Source organism: Pelophylax lessonae (assembly GCF_965119305.1).
Source record: "Pelophylax lessonae genome assembly, chromosome: 4".
Lineage (NCBI taxonomy): Eukaryota > Metazoa > Chordata > Amphibia > Anura > Ranidae > Pelophylax > Pelophylax lessonae.
The window spans coordinates 120488465-120510785 of NC_138771.1; the positions used below are offsets into that span (position 1 = coordinate 120488465).

The following is a 22321-nucleotide window of genomic DNA, read 5'->3' on the forward strand; positions in this document are numbered from 1 at the left end:
CCAACCTAATATTAACTAGGTTTCCCCTTTTGCCACTAAAACAGCTGTGACTTGGTGAGACATGGTTACCACTAGACCTCTGAAGGTTTGCTGTGGTATCTGGCACCAAGCCATCAGTACCAGATACTTAGGTTGGGATTTATCAAAAGTGGAGCAGAAAAAATCTGGAGCAGTTGTGCATGGCAACCAATCACCTTCTAACTTGTGTTTTCAAAGTTCAGCTGTACAAGCTGAAGTTAGATGCTGATTGGTTGCCATGTACAGCTGCTCCAATATATGTCTACTCTAGTTTTGATAAATTCCACCCTTAGTCCTGTAAGGCCTTGTTCACACAGGTCAATTTGATGTGTGCCCCATGCAGGACTGTGCTTTACTGGCATGGGGATACACAGATGTTGCGTGTATCCCCATTTCAGCAGTCTCTTTGCTGTCTATGCAGACGCAGCAACTGCAAGGACACAGGCGCTGCACACAATGTGACATCCGAGCAGGTGCATTACGTATGGGCAAGTTTTGGGACTTTAAATGAGACACCAGCTGGTTAAGGCTGTGCATCTCCATCCATGAGATGAAAATTAAAGAGAAAAAGTTGGGACTTTGAATGAGGTGCGTGAGAACAACTGGCCCTAAGAAGACCATACTCACCGACCAGTCTGCTAACAAACCGAATCAGCCTGTCTAACAATGTAGGTTAAAAACAGGGGTTTAGTTAACATGCATGTGTAAGCTGCAGGCCCTAAACCCACTCAAGGTAAGTTCGGGAACATGCATCCACACCCATGCAGATGTCCTATTTCAAGCAGCAGCTGTCTGTGCAGCTGCTGTATCCAAATACACACGCACATTCCCGTGCGGGTAGACACGGCCCTGAACAGAGCAAAGATCAGATTGACCCGTTGAATAAAGCCTTGGTTGTGAGATAGGGTCTCCCTGGATTGAACTTGTTCTGCGGTCAGAGAACTGCTTCCATAAAGGGATGTACTTGGTCAGTAAAAGTCATAGCACTTTCCAGAATACATAAAGTTAAATTAGTGTAATAAAGAAGTGTAATGTGCAGTAAAATGTATCAACCCTAAACAGTGACACTATTATTATTTTTCCTATTTCACAGGCCCAGCAGCTGCAATGGGTGAAAACACACTATCCAGGGTTATACTCACAGATTAAGGAGTATGTCAAGCGTGGTCAGTTCATTCCTGTTGGTGGTACATGGGTGGAGATGGTAAAATCATGGCTTGTTTCATCACTTTATTCATAATGCAGAGTACTTATTCTATACATACATATATGGAAAAGCTGTAAATGTGGAACATGAGCTTTTCTAAGATCATATAACTTCTAATCTGTGCAATTGACCACCTAGAACTGCTCTGTCACCACTGAATGTTACTATTATTATTGTCGCCACTCAATGTTACTATTATTATTCCATTTTCTAGATTATTTCAGTGCTTGTACTTCCTGTTAAATTGTAGCTTGTTTAATCTTGATGCCACTATGTGCTGTTTCTCTATGAGTAGGCCAATAGGATTCATTAAAGGTCAAACCTATTTGTCACAATTTTATTTATTTAAAACAATAATTCTGAGTTTTGCCTCTTAATAAAGAGGATCTTGGGAATTGTTTTTGCCCACTTTTGCCATTTTTTGAGAGAGGTGAAATTATTCCAGTGTATTTTGTTTTGTAGATAGAGTTCATCAGTTAAAGGGAACCGGTCATGAAAAACCTACCTTTTGCTGATGCCCTTTTTAAAAATGTAATATTAAAGAAAAAGTTCACCTTTGGGAACATCTTCCGCCCATTTTTAGGAAGGAACATGTAACATGTTCCCACTGCTGCAGCCACCGCCTGCTTCCCTGTACTAGCTGTCACTTGTTAAAAAACATTGTGCCTGTGCGGGGCTCTGCCCACATGGCTGAGTCATTCATTCACACAGTTCTGTGAATGAATGAACTACAAACATTCTTTTGCAGCTGCCAACTTGTAGTTCTCAATGAACTATCATGGCGCTTTTGAGCGCTGGTTATTCATTGTGTCTTCCTGTCTGTAAATCTGCCTGCCCGTACAATGTATGGACAGACGGCTTACATTCACAGGGGTTGATTTACTAAAGGCAAATACTGTAGAATGTGCACTTTGAAAAGTGAAGTTGCAGTTGCTCCAGAGCTTAATAAATGAGCAGAAGCTTTGCTGACTTCCATCATCTAATCATGTGTAAGCAAAAATGCTTTTTTTTTTTTTTTTGTTTTCTTTTCCTTGCAAGTGATTGGGTATTCTTTGCAAAGTGAAGCGTTACCTCATTTAATATTCTATGGAGCAACTGTACTTGCAGAGTACAACTGCACTTCGCAAAGTGCGCAGTCTATTTGCCTTAAGTAAATCAACCCTATTCTTCTGGAGTCATGCATGCCACCAGCAATCTGCTGACCGCTGGTGCAATGCTTTCCAGGCTCCAAAAAAAAAAAAAATAGTAAATGCACATTTATTTTGCAGGTAAAAAAAAAAACAAAAAGGCCATTTTTTTTATAAATTTTTTTTTTTCAAAAAGTGATCCTTTAACCCTTTGGGCATTTGTCTTTTCTGAGTCATTTCTCTCGCACTCTTGCTCCAGGTCAAGGGCTAAGAATATCCTGAAGCCAGAGCCAGGCAGTTAGCATTTCTAAGGAAGTCAAGGATGGCAGCCCACATATGTTATGACAGCTTTAATAAAAACTTCCTCAATAAAACATTGTCACTGATATTTGCACCATCCTATAAAAGAGGTTATTTTTCATGCAGGAAAGCAGGAGAAATGCCTTATTTCAAGGTGGGCTATTTGTTTTTTTTTTTTTTATTACATATCATTTTGTTTCTCCAGACTTTCGAAATACTTTGCAACAATTTTAGTATTGCACTTCAACATTGCAACTTTTTTATGTCATACATTTAGAGAATGGAAAGACATTCTCTAAAGCCTGGAACACACTAGTGTTTTCATGCAACCTGCTAAAAAAAAAAAGAAAAAAAAAAAACTATCCACTCCGGTCGTACTAACCATCCAACATTAGTACAACGATCTACCCCGCTGAGCTAATATGCTTTGACAGGGGGATGCCCCCCCAGAACACTCAGATCAGTGCTCTCTACCATTGGTTTTCCAGCATTCTCGTCCAACAGAAGCCGGTCAAACTGCCAGCTTCTGTCGCACACACCGACTTGCATGGCCTTTTTTTTTTGAACTGGCAAATGTCTCCTGACATTCGGCCTGTATGTACCTGGCTTAAGGCTGGGTTCGCACATGTCCGGTGCGAATTGTAGGTCTGTTTTCACTACGAATAAAAAAAGCATTTGTTCAGCAGTTCAGATGGTTCTGATGCAAATTTGAAAGTCTCCGGACCAGATTTTGTCACAGCTGCCATTTTAGTGCTGGCCAATACATAGAAGATAAAGGGTGTCCACTTCTGTAGTAGGAGAGCAATCCGTGCTGAAATCCTGAACTGAATCCTGAACACGTGTTCCTATAGCACTCAGGGAGCCTGGAATTTGCACCTTAACCGCACTGCAGTGCTCAGAAAACACACAAGGACTCTTTTCAAATCTGCACTGTGCATATATGTAAACAGTTTTCATTGGATGTTATTTTACGTTATGCAAATCGGATGAGGTTCAAAACACATCCAATTCGCATATACTGTATATGTGAACTGAGCCTAAAGATGTAGAGGAACAAAACACAATAAAAAAGTCCCCTTTGAGTATCACTTTCATGTAGCTTTTGAAAACCTGCACTTTTTTACTACTATTGGAGTTGTAGAGACGGGCTGTTAATGACATAGGATAGTGTAATTTATTATCATATGCACAGTATGTATAATCACTGCATACATTTCTTTTTTTGCTCCCATTCTCTGTTTTTGAAGGATTCCTTTATTGCTTTATATTCCGAATGCATGTTTTCTACATAAATTGCCAGGGATTAAAAGTTTACTCTTATGTTCCATAGGATGGAAACCTTCCCAGTGGCGAGTCAATGGTGCGCCAGTTCCTGCTGGGTCAGTACTTCTTCCAGGAGGAGTTTGGCAAGATGTGCTCAGAGGTTAGATGGATGTCATGGGAAAGTGGTCTTTATATGTGGAATGTTAGCATGGTGTTGCCTGGAAGTTTAAAACTATTAGTGTTTGAACATGTTAGATTTGCCCTAAATATATGGAGGGCACTGTTTGTTGTTTTTGGAAATCCCCTCCTCAGAGACATGCCGTGGATGTTTATTTTAGTTTTACATTATTTATAGTCTCTGCAGGTAGATTAAATGGGGTTAAAAATTAAATGAACTAAAGGCCAACTATTTCATAAGCTTGCTTACAGTTATGATCTGTGATTGGGCCACGGCAATCACATGGTACCTGGCTACCTGTACCATGTGATTAGCCGTAGCCAATCACAGATCACAACCATAAGCAATCTGTTTGTGAATGTTAACTTATTCATAACAGCTGAGACTATTGCTTAAACAGTGATCATCATTGGATAAGCAATAAGTGTTTAAAAATAAATCTCTGATCCCTCTTCAGAGTAGTACCCTCCTGAATGACCGGATGTACAAAATAATTGTAAAAAATACATTTTTTTTTTTTTTTTACATACTGTCACCAGTCAGTATCCCTGATCACCACCAAACAAGTCATATGATGTCGCTGTATTGCACTGGTGACAGTATGTTTAAAAAAAAAAAAAAAAAATGTGAAAGGAAACATTTTATTGTCTTCATGATCTAAAAATGTAACAAAAAAAATTAAAGCTTCACAAAACACAAAAAGGGGTAATTTGGCGTGTATTTGTACTGTCCTACATGTCCTGATAGGGTTGGTCAATTTTCAAATATATGTGTGTGTGTGTGTGTGTGTGTGTGTGTGTGTGTGTATATATATATATATATATATATATATATATATATATATATATATATATATATATATATATATATATATATATATATATACACATACACACACACACACACACACACACACACACCAATATACCGTAGCTTGCAGATGCTATAACTTTCACACAAACCAATTAATATACCCTTTTTGGGATTTTTTTTTTTTTGTACCAGAGACATGTAGCAGAATTCATTTTGGCCTAAGTTTTTTTATAAAGAAATTTTGATTTTATTGGATATGTTTTTATAACCAAAAACCAAAAAATACTGATTTTCTTAATTTAAATTTACATTTTCTGTCTGTCTTTTTTTTTGTTTATATAGCAACATATAAACAATCCAGTGGTGATCAAATACCACCAAAGTAAACCTCTATTTGTTTGAAAAAAAAAAAAGATATAAATCACAAATTGTGTACGTTTTGCATGACCACGCATTTGCTAGTTAAATTAGCGCAGTGCTGAATAGCAAAAAATGCCCTGGTCATGAGGGGGGTAAAACCTTTCCGGAGCTCGAACGGTTGAATAAAGTGATCCTTTGTTAACCTAAAACACTCAGTGATATGTGGGAAGAATTTTTTTATTTATGGTTACCTGGCATGAAACACAGGCTCACTACAATTCAGCACCCCTGTGGCATTTTTCTATAGTTTTAATACTCTTACCAGATTTGTGTTTCTTTTTGTTTCTTGTTAGTTTTGGTTACCGGACACATTTGGATATTCTGCTCAGCTCCCTCAGTTGATGAATGGCTGCGGGATCCACCGTTTCTTGACTCAGAAGTTGAGCTGGAGTCTGGTCAACGCTTTTCCTGTGAGTTATGATGTATAACATAGTTACATAGTTGGTGAGGTTGAATAAAGACAATAGTCCATCCAGTTCAACCTGTGTAGGTGTGTGTGGCCGTAATCCTCTCTCATACCCCTGAATGTTCTGATCCTTGAGATGTACGTCTAGTAGTCTTTTGAAAGCCACCATACTTCCCGCAGAAACCACCTCTTGTGGTAGAGAATTCCACAATCTTGTAGCCCTAACAGTAAAGAACCCCCCCATGTTGCCCGAGGTTAAAACGCTTCTCCTCTAATCGCATTGTATGCCCTCGAGTCCTCATGCAATCCCTTCGACTGAAACATTTTTTTTAAAAGCTGAGATCCCATTGAGATATTTATAAATTGCTATCATGTCCCCCCCTCAGGCGTCTCTTCTCCAGGGAGAATAAATCAAGCGATTTTAGACGCTCTTCATAATTAAGGTCCTCCAATCCCCTAATCAGTTTGGTTGCCCTTCTCTGGACTCTCCAGCTCCAACACATCCCTCCTGAGGACTGGCGACCAGAACTGGACAGAATACTCCCAGATGTGGTTGGACCAGAGTTTTATAAAGTGGAAGGATTATAGTCTTATCTCTGGAATACATCCCTTTCTTTATGCATGCTAATATTCTGCTGGCTTTGGCAGCTGCCGCTTGACATTGCATGCTATTGCCTAATCTATCATCAACCAAGACTCCCAGATCTTTCTCGATTTTTGATTCCCCCAAGGGTTCCCCTCCTAACGTGTATTGTGCTTTTATGTTTTTAGTCCCCAAGTGCAAAACCTTACACTTCTCCACATTAAACCTCATTTGCCATGTCATTGCCCACTATGTTATTTTGTCCAGGTCATTCTGTAGGATATCTGCTTCATGCTGTGCAGTTATTGCCCTGCCCAATTTTGTGTCATCTGCAAAAACTGATATCGAACTACTGATCCCGTCCTCAATGTTGTTTATGAATAAATTGAACAAGGTTGGTTCCAGGACTGAGCCCTGGGGAACCCCGCTTGCCACCTCAGACCAGTCTGAGTATGCGCTATTTATTACCACCCTTTGGACACGCCCTTTTAGCCAGTTCCGTATCCAAGAGCAAACCCTGCAGTCGATACCTGCAGACCTTATTTTATTGTATTGCCATATCAAAAGTGATTTGTATAGTCTATTTTTTTTTTTTTTTTTAATAACAAAACATTCTTATGGTTTTGCACAGAGCAGCCTGGATTCTCCTCTTCTCGGGTCCCTCTTTGCTGTTCCTGGTCCCTCCCTCCTATCGAGTGTCCCCACAGTAAGCAGCTTGCTATGGGGGGGCCCGAGTCAAGATGCAGCTCCGTGTGTCCATTTAGACATGGAGCTGCCGTTCAGCCCCACCCCCTCTTTCTCCCGATTTGGCTAACTGACTGACAGCCGCCAGAGCCAATGGCGCCACTGCTATGTCTCAGCCAATCAGGAAAGAGAGTCCCCAACAGTCGATGGGACTTGTGAAAATCGCTGGACAGAGATGGGGCTCAGGTATGTATTAGCGGGTACTGGAGAGGCTGCTGCACACAGGTTTTTTTTATCTTAATGCATAAAATGCATTAAGATAAAAACCTTCTGCCTTTACAACTCCTTTTAAAAATCATTTAACTTGTGAGTTACAGTCACATTGAGAATGAAAAGAAAAACTGTGTTCCCTAAAAACTGATCACATTCATTTTTAATGTTAGTTTGGGTTAGAAAATGACAGGTAGAATCTGGTTTCTGTGTGCAACAAGGACTGTTTGTCTTTCAAAAAATGTATTTGCTGTGGCGATGACCCAATATTGCATTACTTTATACTAAATTAATATTCATAAACTCCCCCAGCCATCCATGTCTCTAAGCTTAATTCTGTTGAGAGAACACTTTGGAAAACACTCCCCTCCCTCCCTCTAGCATTTATTTTATGCTTAGTTCTTGGAAGAGTTTTTTTAAGATGAAGAAAACAGGGTTTGTATGACCAGTCGGAGACTGGCAGTACGTATGAAAGAAAAACCGTAACGTTATTGGTAGTTAAAGTAAAACTCCAGGGTGGTATATCCAAAGTATGACCCCCAAGTTACAAAACATGCAAGTACCACCGTAAGAAAGAAAATATTGGAAATTCAGAAACAGAGAATGGGGAAAAAATAGTAATAGTATAAGCCGAAGAGGGAAAGAAAGTGGAGAAAGTATCCTTGTTCAGCAGATCCCCAGCCTATTAGTTTACTTGTTCAGCAGATCACCTGCTCAGTAGTAGCCCCCAGCTCTGCTGATCCTCTGATTTACTGTTCCTCCTCTCTCCCTGATCCCCACTCCTGTTTATTTTTCCCACACTGTGCAGCACGTGTAACATTGCTAGTTTCTCCTGCTCTGTTCCCCCAGCTCTGCTGACCCTCTGACACTCAGTCCTTTCTCTCTGGTCCCCGCTGGTAAAGCCACAAAGCAGGGGTGTGGGGGTGGGTTAGTGGCAACATGCCTATGATTTGGAATGGAATGTGTAAAAATTAAATCTAATCTAGGTGTTATGGTAAGGAGTCCTCAAATCTTTAACTATATAGTATATGAGTTAGAAATAGGATATGTTGCTTCTGAAAGCATAACCTGTTATCAAGTGAAAAGGGAGACAGAATGCACATAACAGTCTTTATATAAAATATATATACACCGTATCTCACAAAAGTGAGTGCACCCCTCACATTTTTGTAAATATTTTATTATATCTTTTTATGTGACAACACTGAAGAAATGACACTTTGCTACAATGTAAAGTAGTGAGTGTACAGCTTGTATAACAGTGTAAATTTGCTGTCCCCTCAAAATAACTCAACACACAGCCATCTAAACCGCTGGCAACAAAATTGAGTACACCCCAAGGCCCCTCACACAGGCGGACTGTTCAGATCCGCCTGTCCGTTTTTTTGGCGGATCTGAACTGTCCCCCCATGCATCTCTATGGGGCATCGGATGTCAGCGGAGACATGTCCGCTGACACCCGATCCGATCCGTCAAATCTGGACGGATGGAAACCCTATTTTCCATCCGTCCAGCGGATCGGATGAGAACAGACCGACGGTCCGTTCCCATCCGATTCCCCCATAGAGATGTATGGGGCTGTGACAGCTGTGTCTCCACATGGCAAAGAACTCTCTGAGGATCTGAAAAAAGAATTGTTGCTCTAAATAAAGATGGCCTAGGCTATGAAAAGATTGCCAAACCCTGAAACTGAGCTGTAGCATGGTGGCCAAGACCATACAGCGGTTAACAGGACAGGTTCCACTCAGAACAGGCCTTGCTATGGTCAACCAAAGAAGTTGAATGCACTTGTTCACCTTCATATCCAGAATTTGTCTTTGGAAAATAGACTTATGAATGCTGCCAGCATTGCTGCAGAGGTTAAAGGGGTGGGGGGTCAGCCTGTCAGTGCTCAGACCATACGCCGCACACTGCATCCAATTGGTCTGCATGGTTGTCATCCACGAAGGAAGCCTCTTCTAAAGATGATGCACAAGAAAGCCCGCAAACAGTTTGCTGAAGAGAAGCAGACTAAGGACATGGGTTAGTGGAACCATGTCCTGTGGTCTGATGAGACCAAATTAACCTTTTTGGTTCAGATGTTGTCAAGCATGTATAGCGGCAACCAGGTGAGAAGTACAAAGACAAGTGTGTCTTGCCTACAGTCAAGCATGGTGGTGGGAGTGTCATGGTCTGGGGCTGCATGAGTGCTGCTGGAACTGAGGAGCTACAGTTCATTGGGGGAACCATGAATGCCAACATCTACTGTGACATACTGAAGCAGAGCATGATCCCCCCCCCCTTTACTTCAGAGACTGGGCCGCAAGGCAGTATTCCAACATAACGACCCCAAACACACCTCCAAGACGACCACTGCCTTGCTCAAGAAGCTGAAGGTAAAGGTGATGGACTTGCCAAGCATGTCTCCAGACATAAACCCTATTAAGCATCTGTGGGGAATTCTCAAATGGATAGTGGAGGAGTGCAAGGTCTCTAACATCCACCATCTCCGTGATGTCGTCATGGAGGAGTGGAAAATAACTCCAGTTGCAACCTATGAAGCTCTGGTGAACTCCATGCCAAAGAGGGTTAGGGCAGTGCTGGAAAATAATGGTGGCCACACAAAATTATGAATCTTTGGGCCCAGTTTGGACATTTTTACATTGTAGCAAAGTGTAATTTCTTCAATGTTGTCACATGAAAAGATATAATAAAATATTTCCAAAAATTTGAGGGGTGTACTCACTTTTGTGAGATACTGTATATATAAATATTGCATTTGTTTCCACTATATTATTTTTCTCAGTAGTATACCTATTCAGTGGTGTATTTTGGTTTTGTGCTGTCCTAGGCAAGACTAAAATTGGGCGCCCCCTCCTATGTAAATTTTCCCCACTCCTTCCTTTTTAACAGATGTGACTCCCTCCAAAATTGAAGGACTCCAAGTGCCAGCATTAACCCCTGAGATCTCACGAGAGGGGGGTGAGAGGGGGTGGGAGAGAGAGAGGGGGGGTGGGTGAGGTAGAGGGGGGGGGGGAATGAGAGATAGAGGGGGTGGGTGAGGGAGGGAGAGAGAGGGGGGTGAGAGGATAAGAGAGAGAGGGGGGGGGAATGAAAGGGAGAGAGAGAATGAGAGAGAGAGGATGAGAGGGGGGATGAGAGAGAAACATAGAAACATAGAATGTGTCGGCAGATAAGAACCATTTGGCCCATCTAGTCTGCCCAATATATCTGAATCCTATGAATAGTCCCTGGCCCTATCTTATATGAAGGATAGCCTTATGCCTATCTCATGCATGCTTAAACTCCTTCACTGTATTTGCAGCTACCACTTCTGCAGGAAGGTTATTCCATGCATCCACTACTCTCTCAGTAAAGTAATACTTCCTCATATTACTTTTAAACCTTTGCCCCTCTAGTTTAAAACTGTGTCCTCTTGTGGTAGAGAGAGAGAGAGAGAGAGAGAGACAAAGAGAGGGGGGATGAGAGAAGAGGGGTTGAGAGAGAGGGGGGTGAGGGAGAGAGAGAGAGAGAGAGAGAGAGAGAGAGAGAGAGTGGAGTGAGAGAGAGAGGAGGAGGTGGGAGAGAGAGAGTGGAGTGAGTGAGAGAGAGGAGGAGGGGTGAGAGAGAGAGAGAGAGAGAGAGAGGTGGGATAGGCTCTAGCAACCAGTGGCCATAAGAGTCCCAGGTGGAGGGGGGGGGGGGGCAGCTTTTTTGCTGCCCCCCTGCAAAGTGCCGTCCTAGGCCTGGGCCTTGTCGGCCTAGGCCAAAATACAGCACTGCACCTATTTTGAAATTAAAAGTCCATCCGCGGCTTCATTAGCTTTTTTGTTTCCCAGTACTTCCTGGATATCTCATATCTGCAACACAAGGCAAAGCCTCTCTAAAGCTGCAGATGTATGAAGCGAGCTTTGTCATTAACTTCTGTGGAGGCTTCGGAGATGCTTTGAAGCACCAAGAAAGTGTCGTGGGGTAACATTTTTGGAGCAAAGCAAAAGCAATGTGTAAACTGACTGTAAGCTAACCATTTTATTTAGTGACATGGGCTTTGATTGGCATTCAGAGCGCTTTAAAAAAGTGTGTCCGAAGCAACATTTTGAGGCAAAGTGTAAACGAACACTAGAACTAGACTAGCCCTAGAAATGCATTTTCCACTTTGTGTTCACCATGTATGGGTAGGGTAAATGACCAGCAGTGGATGCTGGATAAATAAAGCTATGGTGTCGATGTTTGTGTTGTATTGTTTATGCACTTTCATACCTTAAATTGCTCATATTCAGCTCTGTGCTTTTTTCCAGCATCATACCTTTCATTGGACAGGAATTGATGGTTCAAAAGTTCTGGCTCACTTTCCCCCAGGGGATTCCTATGGAATGAAGGGCACAGTGGAGGAGGTAAGTAGTTGCATTTCTGTATAATGCCATGTACATACATATGTTGTTTGACAGTGTTGATGTAGCTGGAATTGGGATTGTTTATAATGAAATGCTTAACCACTTCAGCTCCCATACCTCTTATAGACCAGAGAATTTTTAACATTTTCCCTATGGGCCTGTTTATTTAATGATCACTTTGTCATTACTTAAAGTGTATGTAAACTCAAACAATAAATATCACATACTTGCTGGCTTCTGGTCTGTTAAATGTATCACTGAAAGCATTTTTTCGTATCTGTTTAACAAGGGCAAAAACAAAATAGCTGCTTATCCAGCCAGAAATCTTGTGAGCTGATAACTTCCTGAGCTGTTTGCCTTTGGACCACCTGTTAGCAATGCTCCCAGTTACCTCCATGAACTACAAAACACCTCCTTTAGGGGGAAGAGAGGAAGTTATGTAGTCCTAATACAGTTTTATATTGTTCTGACACACTCCATTTCGTAGGGTGACAATGCTGCTCAGTACAGTTGTCATCGTAGAATGGGAAGTGTCATTGGCAGGATTATTAGGTTGAAATAAAGGGAAAAAGTGTGAAGAAAAACGAATCCAGCTACCACATCCAAGGACAGATGAGCTGCAATATCAGTTTTTTGTTTTTGGGTTTAGATACAGTTTAAGACCGAGGTAGGCAATGAGGCGGAGATCATCCTGAACAACAAGAAAGGGATCAAAGATCATCAGGGTGCAGTGCACTTTTTTGTAAAAAAGATAACCTAGCATACCAGGATAACCAACCTAGTAAAGATGGTTTGAGATCAGGGCTCAGAAGTAAGGAACATTGAGATCAGGGCTCAGAAGTAAGGAGAGCAAAGTTCAGGGGGCGAGTAGTTTGTAGCGCAGAGTTCATGGGTCGAGTAGTTTGTATCGCAGAGTTCATGGGTCGAGTAGTTTGTATCGCAGAGTTCATGGGTCGAGTAGTTTGTATCGCAGAGTTCATGGGGCGAGTAGTTTGTATGGCAGAGTTCAGGGGGCGAGTAGTTTGTAGCGCAGAGTTCAGGGGGCGAGTAGTTTGTAGCGCAGAGTTCAGGGGGCGAGTAGTTTGTAGCGCAGAGTTCAGGGGGCGAGTAGTTTGTAGCGCAGAGTTCAGGGGGCGAGTAGTTTGTAGCGCAGAGTTCAGGGGGGGCGAGTAGTTTGTAGCGAGTAGAAAGAAACCGACACTAGACGGACTTTACAATAGCACCATGCTCTTCACAAAAAAATAAGCCTGAAAAGAAGTCTTAATTCTTAGGGACATGCGTTGCATTGACTGGTGTTTTTCCGCACTGAAAAACGACAGTCACCACTAGGACACAGAAAGCAATTGTTTTCCATGTGTCCTATTCACTCCGGACTCACAGTCCAGAACTGTGCTGCAGTGATCTGCAATAAAATACAGACCGGACCGCATGCACCGCACAGCGGTACAGTGATAGGAATGGAATGTCACTTTTGTAAAAAAAAAAAAAAAGTAGCTGTGTGATGTTCTTAAACACTCACCACACTGCCCTCTACTGCCGGCTCACTAAAGCCAGAATGGGCAGCTGCTGCACCGTAAACTGCTGCGATTCAATGTGCAGCAGCTGTACGTTTATATGTGAACAGGCCCTAAGTAACGCAGAGTTTGGGGCTCAGCAGTAAGTAATGCCAAGTCCAGGGTTCAGTAGTATGTAAGCATGAGTGCAAAGTTGAAGAGTAAATAATGCAGAGTGCAGGGGTCAGTAGTATGCAGTGTAGAGGTCAGGAGTAACTAATACATCTCTCCTCCACAAGCAAAAATTCCTCCATTCAAAAATAAACATCTACTCTCATGCCTTTACTCACCAGACCTCAGATGCAGCGCTGCTCAGTAGAGTAAGGGAAAGCCTCCAGGTCTTCCTTTCAATGTGTCATATGACATGTCAGAGCCGCAGAGGAGCTAGGACTTACGTCAGCTCTGCATTCACATGGCCACTCTGATCTTAGTCTGAGCAGCTTTATTGCTGGGTCAGCCATACTGTAGAAAAAAACAGACAGGAGTGCATTACTGAAAACTTTTATTAAAGATAAACGCATATGCCAATTTCATACTCACAAAAAATGATAAAAAGCAGGCGGTATAACACATGAAGCTTCGGTACAGACAGTGTTGATGATCAATAGGCCTACCGGCTTTCCCATTTATGGTCAAATATACGCATTTAGTCCATAAGAGTATTATATACACACTCCATCAATCTGACTCCTTATGGAAAAGCACTTGCGACCAAGGTACTGATGGGGACCGCCAGTTAAGGGCTATAGCCAATTGGATGGCACTAAATAGTCAATGTGCCAGTTTTTGACAAGGAGGCGGGACCCCTGGGAGGTCCGCAAAGAAAATACACATCTGATAAGTTAAGAGTTATAGGGATGCCTGTAATTTGAAACACCTTCATTGATGAAGAAACTGCAAATAGAGGGAGTACATTTTTATGCATATTGGCAAGCATGTCATGCCAATCCTCCGCTGAGAGCTCCTGGCCTGTCTCCACCATAACCGTTAGCTATAGTATCATGATCATTTAGGTATTTATAGAAGATGGAGATAGTCCCTTTGTCTCGAACTCTTGCCGCATGGACATTCAAAAGGTGACTTGGCCTCTCCCTAATCCCGTTCTAGAATGGTGGGGAAAAAAGTGTCTGACTTGCAGATATTTAAAAAAATCGGAATGAGGGAGAGCATAGTTCTGTTGAAGATACTCAAATGAGCAAAAAGAGGAACCTTGTAATAGCGAGTCCAAAGTCCCCAGATCTTGTGCAATCCAGTTAGCAAATTCCAGCCTTTATTGAAGGCTTGGGAGAACTTGGGCTCACCTAAAAAAGAAGTCAAGCGGGAGGGTCTAGAAAGCAACTTGAATTTCTCTTTATAGAGAGACCAGAGACAAAGGGATTGGCCCCCAATACCATTGAGTGGTGCAACATATTTTGGGTTAATGGAGTGTGACCAGAGGAGGCCCGGGAGATAATATGGGGCCACCAAAATCCATTCAAACTGTAACCAATGGTATGAGGGATGGGAAGGTATGCCTTTGTGCTAATTGTATAAAGCGTGCGGCCAAATAGAATTTCCAAAGGTTTGGACAACCTAGGCCTCTAGATTGGGCTCTATACATCAGCCAACGACCCATACGAGGCTTCTTGTTTTGCCAGATTTTAAGATTTTGGTCTGGATTGACTCCATTGTTGAATTTGATACAGAAAGGGGTAAAGACCTAAAGTAAAATAACAACTTAGGGAGGACAGACCTTTTCACTGCCTGTATCCTACCCAAAAATTATATACTGTATGATGACCACCGGGAAACCAAACGTTTAACGCAAAGAAGCTTGTGGGTAGTTATGCATGTACACCAGCTTGAGGGAGGGAGCTAAGAGAATCCCCAGGTACTGTAAAGTGCTGTTGCTCGATGAGAACTCAAATTTGTCTTTGATGTTGTTCAATAAGTGTTTTGGGATATTTATGGGCATGGCTATGCATTTAGATAGGTTTGCTCTGAGGAATGTAAGGTTGTGAAAGGTAGCAAGGGTGGAGAGGAGGTTGGGCAGGGAGATTAAGGGGTCAGTCACAAACATAAGGACGTCATCCGTGTATAGGCTCAATTTAAATTCATGATTATTTTTAACATATCCTCTATTAGGGTTGGAAGTCATTTTATTTATTTCAGGTACTTATATAGCGCTGTCAATTTACGCAGCGCTTTACATATACATTAATAAAACATACAAGTGGCTCAATTGCCAGGGTAAATAAAAGGGGGGAGAGGGGGCATCCTTGTCTTGTTACACGGCCCAGGGTGAAGTAATTTGAGCTGCAACCAGGGAGTTTAATGCGAGTCTGAGGACAGCGATATTAGGCCCCAAATCCTTTAACAAATTCACCATTGAAGCCAAATTCGGACAGAATAGAATCTAAGTAGGGCCAGAGGATGCTATCAAAAGCCTCATTAATGTCAAGGCTCAAGCGTAGGACCTTGTGAGAGTCAATATCGGCATCCTGAATAACATTCAAAGCCAGACGTATATTATCTGTAATTTGTCGGGAGCTGAGGAGTAGTGAGCCTTGTAAAACTATTTCAAACTTTCCACTTTAAATGATATTATAGAGCTGCAGTACCTAATTTCACCTGCCGTTGGAACGAAAGATGAAATTTGCAGATTCTGAGGATCACGTAGGAATGCAATCCTACCTTCCTGTGCTTCTCTGCAGTGCAATTTTCAGCCCATTCATAGTCACATAGTTAGTCAGGTTGAAAAAAGACACCAGTCCATCTGGCTTAACCAATAAAAAAAACAAACAAAAAAAAAAAAAAACCAGTAATGAAAACCCAATCATACAATCCCATATACATAATCCGATATCCCCGCAGTTGATCCAGAGTAAGGCGAAAAAACTCCAGCAAAGCATGATCCGATTTGCTACAGCAGAGGAAAAAAATTCCTTCCTGATCCCCCGAGAGGCAATCTGATATTCCCTGAATCAACTTGCCTATAAATTTTAGTACCCACTTATATTAAGTACACCCTATTTGAATAGGCTGAAATCACACCTGATCGGACAAAAAGTTGTGCATGCACTGCTTTTGAAAAATGCGCCGCACCGAATCGCATGGTAGCGTTTGTAACACCGTGTTTGTGATCTGCATTTGGGGTGCCATTAACCATGTATTGACACCTGCAGTTGATTGCAAAGGCAGTGCGTTTTGAATACGGTGCAGAAAAGGGCACATAACAAACTTTTCCCAGACCGTGTGATACGGCTCTAAAACCCAGTGGGTTGCAAGAAAAGGAACCCTCTTCATGTTAGCAGAGACAGCAACAATAGGAAAATATAGTTCTAGTTTTTGTAGTAGTAAAGCTTTTTCCTTCTAATCCTTACTATTTCTCAACAACCTTATACCAACATTTTGGTAAGAGTTACTAAATTTGAAAGCTTACATTGTGTGAAATAAACATTTTTTTTTTTTCTCAAGTCGTCTTCCAGGGCAGCATCTGAGAGATAGGTCTCCTCCCACCTAAAACAGAAAACTCATCATCCAACATTTTAAAAGGCCATCACATACTTCAGTTTTTGGTGTTTCCTCCGGGCCAACAGGAGATACAAGCAGTTATTTTCTTCTAGGCTCTGTGCTAGTTGCAAGGACCTCCTGGCCGACTGCCTGCACAAGCCTCTAGGGAGGTTAGGCAGCTTCAGGACAGTGGCAACTAGAGGACCCCCCTGGGCGCGTTACTCCCTCCTTTTTTGCCCGAGGTTTCACTGCCACTGGAGGGGGTAAGCAACCGTCCCCCAATCTGCAAGCATTGAATGGATAGCTATGAGTGTGTCTCACTCATAGCTGCAGGGCCAGGAGGCAGAGGGGCACTTGCTTTTTTTCCCCCAGGCACTAGCTCCAACCTGCTGTCATCTGGAGCACAAGGTGGACCAAGATGGCAGTGTCTTGCTCATGGGACGTAGTGACATCATCACTGGCGCCATCTTGGTGGAGGTATGAGCTGATGTGTGGTACACCACACTTCTAGCTGTGTCACTTGCAGGTGCATCCTGATTGGTTGCAGCGAGTGACATCCCTTCAGGTTTCGCCAAGGCGGCGGTTTTTGGAACATGCAACCTCAATCTTACGGAGCCGGACACCTTCTGGAGCAGGGCGGACAGAGAACACTATCAGCAGGTATGTGTCCACCAATACTTCTGATGGGGCAGTTGGGGGTGGGGCCGGAACAGAGGCAGGAAAGCTTTCAAGGAACACGTGTTGGATGTTTGCTTGAAGCTGACCATATTGGACGCTGCACCATCCTGCCCTGCAGAGCCTGCAACCCAGGACCGCTCCAAGGTAAGCCAGAGCATGCAGAGACCACCTCTGTACTTGCCAAACCATTATGCACAAAATGTTATTTAGTGGTTGTAACGGCACCCCGGACACAAAAGGGTTAAAACCGTTTAGGAGATCTTCCCCCGTCCAGAGCTACAGGCACAGCTACTTGCAGGACACCAAACTCCCGAACTGGAAACCAAGGAATGATGCAACCAGTGTAGCTGGAACCTTATGAATGCTGCATACAGCTGAATAGGAAAAACCATATGAAGGGTTTACACTCCGGGCAGTCAAACTGGAACAGCATACAATAAATCCCCCCAATAACGAGACAAGGCTCCGCGTTGAGGTTAAAACAGGAACAACATTTATTGGAAGAACACAGCACACTTTTATACCGAATTTGGAACATCCTTCCCCCAACAACCGCTTTCCCATTGGTCAATTGCACAGTACCTGCAGTTCCCCATAAGGTCCTCTCCAGCCATACAAATGAGGGCTTGAAAATGAGTCAGCAGTGATTGGTCAGATAGCTTGACCAGAAGGACTGCCATGTGCAAGGAGACAGAAGCCCCCAGGGGGTAATCAATGTACACAATAGCCAGACACAGAACAATGGTTCCCTAACGAGCCCTCAATACACATTACTCTGAGTGTCAATACATCTCTTAGCAGACAGCAGGCAAGTTCATTAGCACACCCGACAATAGGTGAATGGAGAGCCACCTCAGACAGACCGTCTCCTCATTGAACTTCCTGGAATGACCATATTAGGAGTGCACTTCCTGTGCCTTACAGTTTACAGGAATAAGGTTTAGCTTCCAGGATAGAGGCAAGACTCCATTAGCCACATGGTTAAAGAAACACAAAAAGACACAAAAATGCATAACTCCCAGTCTACTGAACAGAACCCCCACATTCAACCCATCCCCAGATAGCCTGGATCTGAGCGCTCAACATATCCAAACAGCGCTCAGATGCCACAAACACAGTCAAATCGCCATGGGGTTTACGTTTAGAATGGGCTGATGAGAGGGTCCATAGTCACATTGCAGGAGGCGAGCAACCAGGCTTCTCCAATGCCCAGTGGCGAGATTGTATCGTCACAGTGGTAGCAGCGATTGTGGCTAAGACCAGCAGCGGGCATTCCCTCCCTAAGCATGTGCTTCTTAGGAGGTGAATTGGCAGCCAGCTGGGCCAAAAATCTTTGCCAAAAGTGGTGGAGAGAAGTTCAGCGCTTAGGCTACTGGCAGAGTATATAACAAATATATGTGCTGCACTAATATTTATGACTGTAATTATACATACAAAATTCCAATTGCAAAAAAAAATGATCTCCTATAGTGATTAAAGTGTATAAAAAGTCTACAAGTAAAATCCAAAGGTGTATGTAGCGATCAGAAGTTGATTGCCTGGTTTATGATATTCAAGAAATTCCTCCAATGACAGAGATAGAGTGCCAGAACACTTACCAGACAAAAGCCAAAAACCAGCCGTGAAATACAGAAAGTGAACCCCTCATGTTACCAAAAGGTTTCTTCACTGTGCTCTCCCTCCACCGTTCAATGCACTCACCAGATACTGGGGTAAAACAATTCTTGTAACCCTGTCAGTCAGAATGCTGAAAGTATAACGTGCAATGGCGGCCCCAGGGCTCACCAACCAGAGCCAGAATAATGCTGGTGATCCTGCCACGGAGTTCGCTTCCTGTTATGGTATGACCACTGACTCCCAGTTGTGTTCCTATGTAGTCACCCTGTCACAAGTGTCTGTGGGCATTTGTAGGAGATCAGCAGCACACCTTGCTGCAGGGTTCTGCTAGATCTGTGACGCTATTTCACATGTGAAGTTTGGCTTCTCTGTTCACTTAATGGCAGAGTGGTTTGGTCACTCCTCACAATGTCCTTGTGGAAGGTCTGAGATTAAAGCCAATGACTGCTTTTCACAAAGTATTGCTTGAACCAAGCAAGTGGGGTCCTAAAAAGGGCTAGTCTCCTCTGTAAAGGATGTCCGATACCTTCCTCTCCCTTCAGTCTGGGTGCAATCAGGTCTTTGTGATTGACTTTGGTGTGGATACTGCAACATATAATTGACTGGATCGTGGACTAGTATGCTATGCAAGGGCTGAATAGATAAACCTGTGCCTAATGACTGCTCGTTATCACAGGCAGGTAGTGTACTTCTGACTGCTCTAGCCACATTTCCAGACTCAAGGGCCATACACACTATAAGATTTTCTGAAGACTTTTTTTCCTTCAGATTTACCTTTTCTATGTAGTGCAAGGGCCTGCCATATTGCATACAAATTGAAAGTGTTTAGGTTTGACCTCATATTATATGGTTTTGGTAAGTCTAAGGCTCCATTCACACCTGGGCGTTTTCAGCTCCAAAAACGCTCAAAAGAAACACTTCCAAAACGCCCAACAAGTAAAACCCCATTCATTTAAATGGCCCCTGTTCACATCTGAGCGTTTTGCAAAACGCCTGTAGCTGAAAAAAGTACATGAGCTTCTTTTTGGGCTGATTACCAGCGTTTTTGATTGATGTCAATGAAAAACGCCTGAAAAAATCGCGGTAAAATCGCGGTAAAAAACGCTACGCTCAAGTGTGAATGCAGCCTTAAGGAAAAAGTCTTCAGAAAATCTTATAGTGTGTATGGCCCATAAGGTTGTCAGCAGCTTAAGGGTCCTTTCACACGGGCTTTCCTTCCGGCGAACTCCGTTTTGCTCAGCCAATCCATGCTGAGCAGGCGGATGACAGGTCCATCCCCGCTTATTTTGCAGAGACAGACCAGTCAGATCCCTGTTCTCCTCCATAGGAGATCGGATGATAACGGATCGCCTGTCTGTTTTCATTTGATCCTATCTGATCCGATCCTCCAGACTGATGGAAAATAGGGTTTCCATCCATCTGGATTTCATAGACCGGATCGGATAGCAACGGTTGACAGTAGAGAAATCACATCTGACATCCGCTGCTCCATAGGGGTGCATGGAGCATCCGATAGGTCCGCCTAAAAAACTTAGGCGGACCTGATCGAAAAACCCGTGTGAAAGGGGCCTTAATCTACTACTATTCCTGACCAAGTTAAGACCTCAGGAATTGAGAGACTTTGAAGTAAACATGAATATCACTCAGGTGAGAAGCACCCTGTGTACTTTTCTCTATGGGTGACTCATTCCAACTAAACATTTGGCCATGGTCAGGGAGGAGTGGAACCTTTACCTATTAGGGGTTACTAGTATCTACTATACACACCACTTGGTGCACTCACCTTCACTCTTTTTACCTGAAGTCCCCCAGTACTTCCACTGGATAGATATATATAATGCATTGGTAACCTCAGAGCCTAGGTCCTGGATTCTGCTAACTGCTTGATGCCATAAACCTCATTTGCGTATGCGTTGCAGATCAGGGGGTATCTTAGTTGACCTCAGAGTTCTGCAGTATGCTAGTATTTTATGTTTATCTTGAACATACACACATGAAGTGGATACATTGGGGGCAAGATCTCTGGTGGCTGTAGTTCAACTCGATTTCCTTTGTTTGCAAATTAACAGTTCATGTGAAATTCGCCATCGGTGACTCTGCATTTCATAAACTATTGCTCTATATATGCCTTTTATCTAATAAGCCTTCTTTTTAGAAGCAGGTTTTTTTTTCCAGAAGTTTCCGTATGACGGTACACTGCACAACAGATTATTCTTATGTGTTTTATATAATGACATGGGGGTTCAGTTGTTTCTACTGCATCCCTTTTGAATATATTCAGATGGTAATTACACATGGAGGGCCCAAGAGTCTTGGCTGCTGAGACTTCTCTGATGGATCTGCAGTAAGCTATGTCTCCAATATGTTATTTTGTCTACATATATGATATTGTTTGGATATTAACACGGACATGAAGTAGACTATTAGGTACTGGACATCTAGTTGCGGATGTTCAACTAAGCCCTCCTTGTCCCAGATCAAGGCATTTGCCAATTATTTGTGACTGTTTTTATTGGATACTACTGATAGTCTACTTTGTGCATGGGCCTCAACTACAAATGGGCCATGATTTGGGAAGCTTTGTTATATGCACACTGTTTTAACTCCGACTATATGCAGTTGGCTATATGGTTGTCTTCATACATAGACAACGTGTTTGGTGGATCAAACCTCTGGGCAAGAGCCTTACCAGGGTACCTTTTTTTTTTTTTTTTTTTTAAATTTAGGAGTTCACAACCGGTGACTCTATATATTGGTGATATCTCTACACACCTTCTGTAGGAAATAGGCTTTGTTGCAGAAGGTTCACCATGATTAAGCACTACTGAGTTATTTTTACATGTATCTCTTCGATTATACTCCAGTTGTATCTGTGCTTGTATATGGATTGCCCAGGAGACCGAGCTCCCGACGCTTCATCCAGCAGACAGTCATATCTCACATAATCAGGCATTACCAGACACTTTCTCTGGGCCTGACACTGGTAGCCTTATAGGACATGATTCCTCTCCTCTAGCTTCAGGGGAATATGGTATATCCATTATCTCCTCCAAAGCAATTTTTGCAGACATCCCTACAGTAGAGATGGTCTTCATGTTATGGCACTATACAAGAGGGTGTACCTACACTAAGGACAAGGGGCCACTACATTATATTATAGTGTCTATGTTCTATACAGTAGTATATTGCGGGCCGGGGCTGCAGAGGCAGCCAGGTTTTTCACATGATAACCTGCAGCACTTTTTTGTGCAGTATTTATGGGCGTTTCAGCCTATCATTATTTGCTATCATTCGGACCTTATACCTGGCTTGGGTTGTTATGGTACTATATTCAAATAT

The 22321-nt window shown here is 42.7% G+C and overlaps 1 protein-coding gene across 1 annotated transcript in view; it reads left to right on the plus strand.

Annotated features, from left to right (window-relative positions):
• MAN2C1 (mannosidase alpha class 2C member 1) overlaps window positions 1-22321 on the plus strand; it is a 95387-nt gene that overhangs the window by 25803 nt on the left and 47263 nt on the right. The window contains exons 8-11 of the mRNA XM_082256823.1: window positions 1112-1222; window positions 3983-4075; window positions 5620-5736; window positions 11547-11642. Of these exons, the coding sequence (XP_082112949.1) occupies window positions 1112-1222; window positions 3983-4075; window positions 5620-5736; window positions 11547-11642 (417 nt within the window). The remainder of the gene's footprint in view (window positions 1-1111; window positions 1223-3982; window positions 4076-5619; window positions 5737-11546; window positions 11643-22321) is intronic.